We start from the raw sequence: 13,299 nt of genomic DNA on the forward strand, positions 1-13,299 counted from the left end.
AGGTGCTCCCTGCAGGGAACAGTTGGGGATGGGGGTGGACAGGATGTAGGCACCTGATGGCTAGGACCTCCCTCTTCCCTGCACCCTCCCACCCCCCCAACTCTGGTCCCAGAGTGCAGAGCACGTACGTTTGCTGATCCTGGAGGCTATGAACGCAGGGGTTTCTCCAAAGTCATTCGGGGTGTCCACCTCTGCACCAAACACGATGAGGGCCTTGATCATCTCTATGTTGTCTTTCTGTTGGGGATGGAGTGAGGGAGGGTGAAATTGGCAACAGCTCAGGAACATGGAGAGAGAAAAGACCTCAGCCTCTTCACCCCACAATCCATCACCTCAGGGGGCCTTTCACCAGGATGGGAAGAGACACTGAAACCCTTCTGACCTCCACCAGCAGTCAATCCCATATTGCAAAGTCTACAGTTGGAAGGCCAGTGCCCTGACAAATATGCTTATGAGTATCCCCATAGGTGAGAATCTAAGAACCCAGGTAGAAACTGGAAAGACATCGCCCTTCCCCAGCCTGCCAGCTCCTTCTCAAAGGAAGCAACGCACCTATGACCCCTGACCCCAGATACACGGGGACAGTGAAGGGTCAGCACAGGTAAATGTGCATGTTTTAACTATTAGTTACGTATTCCTTCTTTGGTTACCTTTTATTTGTGGCCCTGGTTTATCACCTATGGTGGTAATAGTACCGATCCTTCAAGTATCGGTTTGCTGCTGCTGCTGCTGCTAAGTCACTTCAGTTGTGTCCGACTCTGTGCGACCCCATAGACAGTAGCCCACCAGGCTCCTCCATCCCTGGGATTCTCCAGGCAAGAATACTGGAGTGGGTTGCCATTTCCTTCTCCAATAAGTATCAGTTTAAGTAAGTTTGAAAGCAAGCCTGGGCTTCTCTGGTAGCTCAGTCGTAAAGTGTCTGCCGACAATGCGGGAGACTCGGGTTCGATCCCTGGGTTGGGAAGATCCCCTGGAGAAGGAAATGGCAACCAGTATTCTTGCCTAGAAAATCCCATGGACTGAGGAGCCTGGTAGGCTACAGTCCATGGCGTCGCAAAGAGTTGGACACGACTGAGGGACTTCACTTCATTTTCTTTCAAAGTGACTAAGCAGCAGCAGCAAAAGCAAGGCAACTTAAAGCAATGATTAAGTACATAATTGTAAAAGTGGTTTGTGAATCTGCCAGAAACTGCGCAGATGGAATGCAGGAGATTCAAGTATGGAAGCAGTGGCCTAGGTCAGCACTTCTCAAGGTAGGAACTGTGGACCCCCATGAATATGGAGACCCTTTAGAGGGTTCCAGAGCTTGGAACTGTTTCATAAAAATATCAAGATGCTGTTTGCCTTTATGCAGTGGCTGATTTTTATATAATTGTTTTCTTTTTGGCTTAGTTGTGGCATGGGGGATCTTTCAGTTGTGACAAGCAAACTCTTAGGCTTCCCAGGTGGCTCAGCTAAAATCCACCTGCTAATGCAAGAGATGTGAGTTCAATCCCTAGACTGGGAAGATCCCCTGGAGAAGGAAAGGGCAATCCACTCCAGTATTCTCCCCTGGGAAATACCAAGGACAAAGGAGTCTGGTGGGCTACAGTCCATGGGGTCGCAAAAGAGTTAGACACGATTTAGCAACTAAACAACAACAGCATGCAGACTATTGTTTGTGGCATGTGGGATCTAGTTCCTCGACCAGGGATCAAACCCCGGGGCCCCCTGTATTGGGAACTCAGGCGTCTTAGCCACTGAACCACCAGGGAAGTCCCATGGCTGACTTTTGTACCAATGGTGTAAAAACAACTATGGATAAAACTCCTGGCGCCTGAAGCATGAAGCAAAGCAGTGTCCACAGACTAACTGTTGTCATGGTTTTCTTCTCTGCCACATGCTCAAGTAAAAAGTAAACTCATTCATTAAAAAGCCAGCTTCGGGGGATCTCCCTGGTGGTCCAGTGCTTAAGACTCTGAACTCCCAATTCAGGAGACACAGGTTCAATCCCTGGTTAGGGAACTAAGATCCCACATGCTGCAAGGTATGGCCAAAAAAAAAAAAGCCAATCCCTTGATGAAGCACTAAGAAATGTTAATCTTACTACATTCCTACACTGGTGTTTCCAGTGTCATAAAATGGAGAGTGTGCACACGGCGTGTCTGTGGCATAACCAAGTATGATGGTTGTCTCAGGAAAATTCCCATGTGACTGTCTGAATCGTGAGCAGAACAAGCTGCTTGTTTTTCATGAAACACTGTTTTCACTTGAGAAATGACTGGCAGGCAAACTATGATTGTTCAGCTTTGGGTATCTAGGAGACATTTTCCAAAAATGAATGCAGTGAGCTGTCACTTCAAGGAAAACAGCTGGCAGTATTTTGTGCCAGTGATAAAACTCAAGCTTTCAAACAAAAACTGGAATTCTAGAAAACTGGTATACACCATGATGGGCTATGATGGTTTTCCCAAATTTAGAAACTGTTCTGATGAAATCGTGGTGATATTTACAAATGTGGGGGTGTTGAGACTGTATAATGAAACGAGTCAACATTTGGAAGCTGGGCATACTCAGCGAACTAGTATTTTCCAAAGATGACACGGAATCATGCATAGGTTAAAAGTGCAAGAGATGCCAATAGATTTGACTGTAACAAAGTGTGAAAAGTCCAAGGAGATGGCTTCAGAGTGTCCACTGCACTCAACTTGTCAGAAACTACCCCTTGTCAAGTTTTGGTGCAGACCATGAATCTGAGCAAACTCGGGGAGACAGACGAGGACAGGGAAGCCTGGTGCGCAGGGATCCAAGGGGAGGCAAAGAGTCAGACACCACTGAGCAACTCAACAACAGCAAAGAATATCCACAATTACCTGAAAAGGTACACTTAACCTATATTTTCCAACTTTGTACGCATCCATGTGAAGCCGGGTTTTCTTCATATTTTTAACACATTCAACAACATACTGCAACAGAATAAATGCAGCAGAAGACAGGAAAATCCTTCCCTGAAGCCAGGCATTAAAATGACTCATAAAAATATAAAACAATACCAACTGTTTTCTATTATTTTCTGTTTTGGAAAATAAAGTTGATTTTCCATAAATATGTTACTTACAATAGCATGGGCTTGGTAAATCATTCTTGTTTTATTTTTTAAATTAAAAAAAATTATTTTTCTTTCTTTTCTTCTTTGGCTGCACCAGATCTTACTTGTGGCATGCGGGATCTTTGATCTTTGTTGCAGCATACAGAATCTTTAGTTGTGGCATGTGGGATCTAGTTTCTTGAGAAAGGGTCAAACCTGCTTTGGGCGCACAGTCTTAGCTACTGGACCACCAGGGAAGTCCTAATCATCGTTATTTTTAAATGAATTCGTAAGTATCTTGAAAATCCCTCACTTATAATTTTTAACATGGTCAATATGGATAGATAAAATTCAAATAAACAAAGTCTATGAGATTCTCAATAGTTGTTAAGAGTATAATAGGATCAGACAGACCAAAAAGTTTGAGAACTGTTCAACTACATAATTCAAAGGGCCCATTCAGTGCTAAAAATGTTCACAGTTCTATTTACAGCTTCAGTCTCTTGGGCAACATCCCCTCTACAATTATGACCTTTGGTATAAAACAGGATGTCTTTGAATTTGTCCTAAATCTACTTCTTTTAGAGTCCCAGAGAGATTTCCTAGTTTATGACTCTAAGACAAGTTGAACAGAATTATGGGTACCTATGGTTTATGAATTATGGGTACAATTACACACACACACATACACATCTGTAACAAATAACACTCCCTCCGCTGCATTTAATACGTTCACACTGTAGTTTTCTAACCAGACTGCAGGCGCTTTAAGGGCAGAAACTGTGCTCTATGATAAACCAACAAAGATGACCAGTGCCTGCCATGGGCCACCAAGATGTGTAAGCAGGCCTGCCTCCCAGAAGCTTGGAGCCTTCCAGGGAGATAAGAGTAACATGCAGATGAAGTTTGCCCTGATGATGCCGGGATGAGAACAGGGATGCTCACTCTGTGCCGGGTCTTCCATGTGCTGCTTAGACATCCCTCATAGAGTTACAGGGTGTCTACCACTGAATCCACTCAACACCTCTGCCAAGCAGGTGCCAACACCTCCATCCTCCAGATGAGGAAGTCAAGCCTGGCAGAGGTGATGTGAGTTGCTCAGGGCGATAGTCAGTAGCCAGTGCTATATTTTCCCCTCTCACAGTGTCCAGATGTCACATGGAGGCACAGGAATGAGAGGTCCCAGAGCGCAGAGGAAGCAGTTTTTATTCTGGACTCAGAGTGAGACCTGCCCTGGCCCGGGTGGTCACCTGACCCCTGCCGCATGGGCAGCCAACCTGGGGCTCACCGACATGGCCAAGTGCAGAGGGGTGTTGCCGTGCTCGCCTCGGGCGTCGGCGTTGGCCCCGTGGGTCAGCAGGGTCATGACACAGTCGAAGCGGTTGCGCATGACGGCTACGTGCAGGGCTGTGTTCCCTGCAGAGCTGGTGCCATTCACGTCGCAACCCCGTTTCAGCAGCAGGCGGGCCATCTATGGAGACAAAAGTCCCAGCCCCAGTCAGCTGGGCGGCTGGAGCGGCTGTGGCCTGTGGCACCTGATGGCACCTGGGCACAGCCACGTCCTCAGGCCTTGGGCCTCTGGAAAGCTGCAGCAGCAGGAAGAGCCCAGGTGGCAGGTGACCCCAGACTTTGCCTTCTACACCCCTCGGGAACTAGGGGACAAAAAGCTAAAGACGTGGTGACTTGAAAAGCGCTTCTGGGTCCTTCCCTGGAGTTCACAGGACCCCATCCTTCCCTGCAACGGTTCCTCTGGGCCCTGCCCCAAAACTGCCCCACTCACTATGACCCTGCCCAGGACCCCGCAGAGGTATGACCCTCTCTCTGTGCCTTGGCATCACGCACCCCTGCTCACCAACAGTCCTGGGGGGCCTGGGCTTTGGAATCTGACAGACCTGAGCCCAAAGCTCAGCCTTTCATCCCCGTTGTCTGAGCTGGGAAAGGTCACTGCACCCCTCTGCACCTCACTTTCCTCCGCTGTGAAAATGGGGATGCTAGTTCCCACCTATAGGAGGGCCTGACTTGGTGTCTAGCTCCTGCCATGAAGGTGCCCACAGTGGCTGGCAGGCTCCTTCCTCCTGGCCCGTCACATTTACAAGCAGGCCATGACCTTTGAGGGCACCCAGTGTGCTGCTGGGCTGTGCTTCCTGGAGATGAGAGATCAGAGACCTCCATCCTCCCAGGGGGTCAGAGTCTGGCTCAGGGACAGGCCTCAGAGGAGATGCTCGGCCAGGCTCTCGAAGAAGTTAGAGCCACCGCCATCACCACCACCAACCACCATCTTTGATTTGCAAGGTACTTGACAATTTATGAAGAAATCTTCTTATGCACTGCTTTGCTGACTTCATGATACCTCCAAAGGTAGGCCATGGACCCCCAGTTCACAGATGAGGAAACCACGGAGGGGATACTGTCACCATGCAAGGCCAGGATGTCATCTCTCCTTAGGCTTACCTGCCTGGCAGGCCCACTGCGAGATCAATCCCCTGAGTGTCATCCTCAGAGGCCTCTCAGGAACCCCCTTCCTGTTGGCAGCTAAGGAACCAAGGGCTCCAAGACCCTCAACCCTGCCCACCCAGCTCATCCTTAGACCCTGCCTACCTCTGCATTCTTGGCCCAGTGGAGGGGGCTGGCTCCATAGCGAGGGTCTTTGCTGTGAATCTGGCTGCTGTCCATGCTGACAATCATTTCAGCACACCTGGGGAGAGAGAAGCCATGTGGGAATGAAGAAGGCTGGCGGGGGCAACCTAATGTTCAAAGAGGTCATGACTTCATCAACTGGTGAGGGAAAGCTCCTGCAAACAGAGTTGCAACAAAACCAACCAGCATGCATGTCGTGGCATTTCAGTGGTATCCTGAGTCCCTCAAGGCACATCTCAAGCCCCCTCCTCCAGGAAGCCTTCCTTGGTGACTTCAGTCAGCAATGATTTCTCTCACTGGTGCTGGCTGCCGTGTTAGACAGGCTTGAGGTTAAACCCCAGCTTCCCACTGGTGACCTCTGGAAAGCGGCCCGGCCTGTCTGCAACATGGGAATACTCCTAACAGGATGGGATGAGGAATAAAGGAGGATTAAAAGATAAAAGATATTTCAGCACCTGGTCGTGGGCCTGGCACACGGCCGCCCTTCATCCTCCCCCGCCTCCCTGGTGTTTTAAGCAGGGACTGCATCCTGTAGGAGACAGTAGGCAGGGTGGTTAAGAGTAAGCTTTCCACTCCTAGACTCATCGGCAGAAAAACTGGAAACAGGGGCTTCAATAGATACTGTATGCCACTGCTGACTGCGGCATTATTCCCCATGGCCAAAAGGTGGAAACAGCCTAAATCCCCATGGACAGACGAACGGCTAAGCAGAATGCGGGAGAGATCAATACTATGGAGGACTGCTCTGCCTTAAAAAGGAGGGGCATTTTGATACCTGCAGTGACACTAATGAAGCTTGAAGACGTCATGTGAAGTGAAACCGGAGCTTCACAGACCCAGCTCCCTATGCCGCTCAGCTGAGTTGACGCCAACAGCAGAGGGGCCTCCAGACTAGGGTTGGGATGGAATCAGTCCCAGTAACCCTAACACGCATGCTTCTCAGAGTGCAACTGCTGGGGCTGCCATGTGGTGGCAGAGGGATGTGCCTCCTGGGGGTCCTGAGAGGCGTGTGGCTGCATGCAGGGCACACTGAGGCATGAGATAACTGGTGTTGTCTTATGTGCAACGATCCACACGGGAGGCCTGGAGTGTGGCTGCGGGTGTCAGAGGAGGGAGCAATCTGGACAGTATCTTGGAAGTAACATAGAACAAGCAGGTTCCTGGGGCCAGTAGGGTGGCTAAAGTCAAGCTGGAACGGGGCTGCCATGCCAGCCCTTGGGTATGGGAGAGCATCACCCATCACATGTGCCCATTTGGATCAGCAACTTGGTAACCTGGTGATTAAGGGGCTGGGGGAGGGTGTTAGGATTGTCTCCAACCATTTGGTCAGGTCTTTCTGAAAGTTCTAGTTTGTCTTGGCTGTGCGAGTTGAGAATCAAGTAAAGGCGGGTTTGCTGAGCTTGGACCAGACCTTTGGGGGGCCAGCAAGGCCCTTCAGAGGCCAGCAAGGTGGGCGCAAACCCCAGAGGAAGGAAGACTCTGAAGGAGGGTGAGAGTGCCTGCCCTCCACCCGAGGGGGGCTTCTCCCTGTTCTTTCTCAGTGCTCATCTAGCACTGAGGTAGATGGAAGGTACTGTGTGACTCCTGTGTCCCCCTGTTCTGGACTTTGTCTCATCCACCTCTGTAAGGCCAGTGCTTAGCACAGTGCCTGGGACTGAGGGACCATCTGACTCATTTACTTGTTCATTCATTCTAAATACTGTACCTGCTTGGGAAGATTTTGAAACAGTCATCTCTTTTACCCCATCTCCCCCAACATGCACCACACGCACACACACACACACACATACACATACCAATCACGGAGAATTTTCTTGAGACAGGGCTTTCTAGGGCTGGGGAGAAAGGAATGAATGAATGGTCTAGGGACTCCCCTGGCAGCTAAGACTCCATGCTTCCAGTGCAAGGGGTGCAGGTTCAATCCCTGGTCGGGGAACTAAGATCACACAAGCCACATAGCACAATCATAAATAAATAAAACAACTAAGTTCTTTTTTAAAAAAAGAAAGGCAATGAGTGGTACAGAGCTCCCTAAGACAAGGGCCTGGCACCTGCGTCTCAGCCGTGCCACCAGCCAGGAAGGAAGGACTCATGAGGCGGACAAGACCTGGGGCCACTGTGCCAAACGTTCCTAGGCTTCCAGCTGGGCACAGAAGCCGCAGAGCTCTGCAGCTGTGAAGGCGCTGTTCAGATTGGACTGAAGGGCTTGGATGGAAGAGGATCCATCCACCCTCCTTCAGGGGAGGGGGGCCTCCTGCACTGGGGCATCACCTGGGGGAGCAGGAAAGGGGAACCCCCTGAGAAGTTTGTTTTTCTCCAGTTTGGTAGAGGGAGGTACCTGTTCAGAAATTCAGGTGCATCATTGAACAACTGTGGAAGTCCTGTTCCTGCATGGTGGAGTTGGTGGACTGAGATTCACACACCACCACTCCCCCCCCATTTATCAGAAATTCATACTTTCTTTGTGCCAGGGCAGCCCTTGGCACACGGATCTGACATGCGTCTAAGGAGAGGGGGCAACTGCTCGCCTGGGTGGGAAAACTGGCCGTGCAGACAAGAGGCGCAGTGGACCGTGCAGAGCAGGGCAGGGTCTTACCCCTTCTGGGAGAACTTCATGGCCGTGTGGATGGGGTAGCCGCCGGGTCCCATGATGTTGCAGCGAGCGTTGCACAGCAGCAGCACACGGACCATCTCCTGCTTCCCTAGCTGGCAGGCCAGGTGCAGCGGGGTCAGCCCCCGGTTGTTCATCTGGTTCAGGCCGCTGGACGCGTTCTTCCCTAGGAGCTGATGGCAAGACCATGGGGTGGGCAGGAGAGCCAGACACAGCGAGGCCCCCAACCTGTCCCTCCCCTAACACCTACCACCGTGGCCGTCCCTCTCTGGGGCTTCAGAGGAAGGGAAGCTGGACTTGGCAAGAACCCAGCCAAGAACTTTAAGAGAAGCAACGGAGAAAGGAGGCTCCAGGGGCAGGAAGAAGCTGGCTGTGCCAGTGCTGGCTGGGGCGCTGGTCTGGCCCGACTGTGGCGAGCATGAAAATTTTCTCAATCAGGAAACTTAAAAGCAGGTTGCATCTGGGATGGGCACTGGGGGTCTGGGTGGGAGTAAAAGACTTGCTTTTCACTGCATATCCTTCTATCCTGCCTGAATATTGTTTTGCTCTGTGTAGGTATGATTTCTTTAAAAGAAAACAAAGCAAGATACCAGTATTCATAAGACAACTGCAAGGCTTTTATTTCCTTGGTTGTGGCTGAAAGTTTTCTCCTTGAGGTTAATTATGACCCCTGTGGACCCGTGATGGGCTGGGTCTGAGAACAGGTTGGGGACCAAGCAGGGAAGCTGAGGTGCTGGCATCCAGGCCTGACTCAAGGGCAGATCTGCTGCTCACAGCTCTGTGGTCCTCCCTGGGCACATTTCTTAACTTCACTGAACCTCGGTCTCCTTGGTTAGGAGAGGACAAGAGCCCCTATCTACAGAGAATTAACTAGAACACATATAACACTGACTACAGGACCAGATACAAGACAGGTATATATACAGGACAATAAAGTACAAGTATTGGTAAGAGTGTGTCCCACCCTCTGCTTAGAGCCAGGCTCCAGGTGGCACTGTGCTAGGCCCACAGTGGGGTCTCAGTAAGGGTGAAGTTCAACAGTGGGTGCAGAATTCCCTTCCCTCTGAGCACTAATCATAAGACAGGAATCCACATTTTCTGGAATAATGTGGTTCTATTCCAATGCCAAGGGCAGAGAGAAGGATATAAGCTTTGGAAGAATCTTCTAATTCTAGGCAATAAAATACAGCCCAGTATCCTGTCTCTTCTATCTGATATAGAAGGTAGCTTTTTCGTCATTTGATCTACTCGCCCACAACTTTTATTTTTTATTTTTCTGCCCAGCTAATCAAAACTTTAACAGAAGGAGTCTCTCTGGTGCAAATGCCCACAGCAGCCTGATGGAATTTTGTTTGCTTGAGTTCCTATAAAAAGTTAAGCCCCAGGTCCTACTGGACCATGGGCACCTCGAGGCAGGAGCTGAAATGCATTCACCCAGCCCAGGGGTCAGGCCTATGGTGGGTGTTTGGGATAAACTGAATTAAACTAATGGGCGGGCCTGGACTTTGAGCTCAGTTTGCTGGGCTGGAGGACTTTCCCTGGGTCATTGGACCAAAGGGGTCAAGGATGTGTCTCCGTGACAAGCTTGCAAAGGAAAGAGTAGGGTCGGGGGTAGACCCACCATGGAGGAGCTCAGGCCTCAAGGATCAAGGTGGGGGCAGTGACACCTGAGCCCAGGGTCCCAAGACAGCCGTGGGCACAGTAAGGTGTGGCCAGCACCAGTTGCCCTGCCCCCACACCTGCTCACCTGCAGCACCTGGGAACTGTCACTCTGGACCGCGTAGTGGAAGGCAGTCTCTCCGCTGTTGTCGGTGATGTCCATGTGGGCGTGGCAGTACTGCACAAGCTCCACCAGGATCTCCACATCGCCCTTGCGGCAGGCCAGGTGCAGGGGCGTGCAGCCCTCCTCATTCTCCTTGTTATTTGCGCAGCTGCAGGGGAGGGAGGGCTGGGGGGGTGAGGGGTGTGGCCCACCAAGTGGGCGGGGTGCTGAGAAAGCCAAGGACACACTCAAGGGAGGTGGGCGAGGAGCCCAAGAGCATGCGTGCCCTGCTCGAGCTGTCTGGTTCAAACCCAGGGCTGAGTCACCAAGTTATTGTATCTGATGTCATTTGCTCCTCCATTTTTAGTTCAGCTTGCACACCTGTATGAGGGACGTGCCCGAGGGCCACCTCAGCCTGAAGTGAGCAGAGGGGTGGCGTAGAAAGAATCGCAGAAGGCAGAAATCTCACCAACCTTGGGCGATTCACTTAAGCTTTCTCTAGGCTTCAATAACCTTATCTACAAAGCTATAAAAAAAAAACCTGCCAGGCCTGCCCTAGGAACCCTAGAACTATTGTGAGATGAAACACCATGAAGTCCAGGAACAGGCTGGTGAAGCTGTAAAGGACAGTGAAGGGTTTTGAGCTTTGGGGCTGGGAGCAGGAGCAAGCTGTCTGAGGCGGAAAACTGGAGGCATGGCCACCTCAGGGCAGGATGGCGAGCTGGAGTCCTCTGGCCATGGAGTCCTCTGGCCGGCACGGGGCCCTCACCAGAGCTATCCACCGACACATGTGTTGGCTGAATGGACGTATGAATGAAAGTGTGGCAGCTTTAGAAGGGCAACCAGGCCTTTGGAAGGAGACACCAAGGAACTAGAGCCTCGTCAGCTGAGTGACCTTACAAGACACACAACCTCTCACTGGAGTGACACTACCTCGGGGGCATGTCCAGAGGATTCAAGGTCATGATGTGTCGAAAACAGTGACCAGGGCCCTGGCACCTGGGAGCCACTCCAGAAACGTTACAGTGCTCTGACTTCAGTCAGCACTCCTCCACTCCAACCTAGAGGCAGCGCTGCCCCCTTTTTAAGTCAAACGTTCTGCGCCACCTCTGATGCTATGGAGGGGAACTGAGGCAGGCCTGAGAACTCCCCATCGCCACTCCCAGCGTCTCCAGAGTCCTGCCCTCCTGCCCCACCGGGTCAGGTCCCCCGCCCACCTGATGATGCGGCTGTGATGGAAGCACTCTCGGATGCCCAACTCCACTGCCAGGTGGGCCACCGACCAGCTGGGGTGGTTGCGGATGAGGTCAGTCAGCTGCTGCAGGACCTCAGCTTGCAGGACGTGGGTGGAGCTCTCGTAGAAGGGTGGCAACTGGGAAGAGTACTGCTGGAAGGTCACCAGGGCGTCGGCCTCTATCTCCAGCTGGAAGAGTCTGAGGAGCCAGGGCAGAGGAGGAAGACATGAAAATGAGCCAGGAGAGGCCCTCAGCCCATGCCCTTGATGGAATCTGAAGACTTGCGTCCCCTCAAACACGTCCCTGCCTGCTTCCAGGTGTCGACTGACCTGCTCCAGCTGGACTCTCCTTCCTCCACACACACCCTTACATGGAGGTGGTGCTTCCTTTTTATCTGAAAAGATTTCCTGTCTTTTCTTTCTTCTTTAAAAAAATAACATCACATATATTTCCACAAGCAGTGCTGCATATCCATGGCCCAGCATGTAATCAACACTCACCAGGCACATGAGGAGATAAGAAAATATGAAAGAAAACCAACAGAAACAATATGCAACAGAAACAGATCTATAAGTAGGGGTGGGGTGGGGCTGCAAACACTGAGGCTATCTGACACAGACTTTAAAATAACTGTGATAATATTTAAGAGGACAAAATTGACGATTTTGGCGAATCACCTTAAACTATTAAAAACAAGAACCAACCAAGTGGAAATTGAAGAACTGACAAATACAATAGCCAAAATTAAGAGCTCAATGGCTAGGCAGAATAGCAGACTGGACAACGCTGAATAGAAAATTAGTGAAAAGGAAGAAAGGTCAGAAGAGAGTAAACAGAATAAAGCATGGAGAGATAAAATCTTGGAAAATACAGGAAAACAGATAAAAGACATAGAATCCCCATGCCCAGAGGAGCCTGGCAGGCTACAGTCTGTGGGGTCACAAAGAGTCGGACACGACTGAGTGACTAAGCACATAGAATATATAATGAAAAGATCTAGCACGCATGTAGTTGGAGCCACAAAAATGGTATAGAAAAAGAATCATATAAGACCTTTCTGGTGGTACAGTGGATAAGAATCTGCCTTTAATGGAGGGGACATGGGTTCAGTCCCTGGTCTGAGAAGACTCTACGTGCCACGGAGCAACTAAGCCTATGTGCCACAATTACTGAACCCGTGCTCTAGAGCCCATGAGTTGCACCTACTGAGCCTTTGTGCTGCAAATATCGGAGCCCATGCACCTAGAACCTGTGCCTAACAGCAAGAGAAGCCACCACAATGAGAAGCCCACTCACCACAACTAGAGAGTAGCACCCACCCTCTGCCATGAGAGAAAGCCTGCACACAGCAACGAGACCCAGTGCAACCAAAACCCAAATTAGTTAATCGATTTTTTAAAAAAGAAAGAGAACTGTACAGAAACCATACTTGAAGAGTTAATGACTATGAACTTTCCAAAACTGATGGAAAGCATTATTAAATCAATTTAAAATATCCTATATATATAGAATATAAAATATCCTATATCCTAAATTACTAATCTACCCCCCTCACCAAATCCACCCTTATACTCCTCCCACTGAGCCACTGAGCAGTGGTAATTTACATGTCTTTATTCTTTCATCTTCCCTGATGGTTCAGATGGTAAAGGATCTGCCTGCAATGCAGGAGACCCAGTTTTGATCCCTGGGTCAGGAAGATCCCCTGGAGAAGGGAATGGCTACCCACTCCAGTATTCTTGCCTGGAGAATTCCATGGACAGAGGAGCCTGGTGGGCTATAGTTCATGGGACTACAAAAATCACACACAACTGAGCAACTTTCTTTCACTTTTTATCCTTTAATTTGGCTTTGTAACTGCTTTACAAAGACAGTATGGTGGAAGTTATGCTATCCTAGTTTCTAGAACAAGGCTTTAAGAGACTGGAAGCCTCTATCTCTTTTTTCTTGGGACTAAACCATCACACTGCAGGGAAGCTGAAGCACC

At 50.1% G+C, this 13,299-nt stretch overlaps 1 protein-coding gene across 5 annotated transcripts in view; it reads right to left on the bottom strand.

Moving 5' to 3' along the window:
* The window catches only part of PLA2G6 (phospholipase A2 group VI), a 61,968-nt gene that overhangs the window by 20,396 nt on the left and 28,273 nt on the right, over positions 1-13,299 (bottom strand). For 4 of the 5 annotated variants that reach the window (XM_055395435.2, XM_055395436.2, XM_055395434.2 and 1 more), the window contains 6 exons: positions 11,295-11,510; positions 10,063-10,246; positions 8,301-8,488; positions 5,666-5,762; positions 4,356-4,538; positions 129-237 (listed from right to left, as the gene is read on the bottom strand). In XM_055395435.2, coding sequence (XP_055251410.2) covers positions 129-237; positions 4,356-4,538; positions 5,666-5,762; positions 8,301-8,488; positions 10,063-10,246; positions 11,295-11,510 — 977 coding nt within the window. Of the gene's footprint in view, positions 1-128; positions 238-4,355; positions 4,539-5,665; positions 5,763-8,300; positions 8,489-10,062; positions 10,247-11,294; positions 11,511-13,299 lie in introns of those variants that run through there. The other variant, XM_088837489.1, reaches the window with a different exon arrangement.

The sequence above is a fragment of the Moschus berezovskii genome, chromosome 6 (assembly GCF_049115385.1).
Source record: "Moschus berezovskii isolate FMDL1 chromosome 6, NW_MosBer_1.0, whole genome shotgun sequence".
Taxonomy (NCBI): Eukaryota; Metazoa; Chordata; class Mammalia; order Artiodactyla; family Moschidae; genus Moschus; species Moschus berezovskii.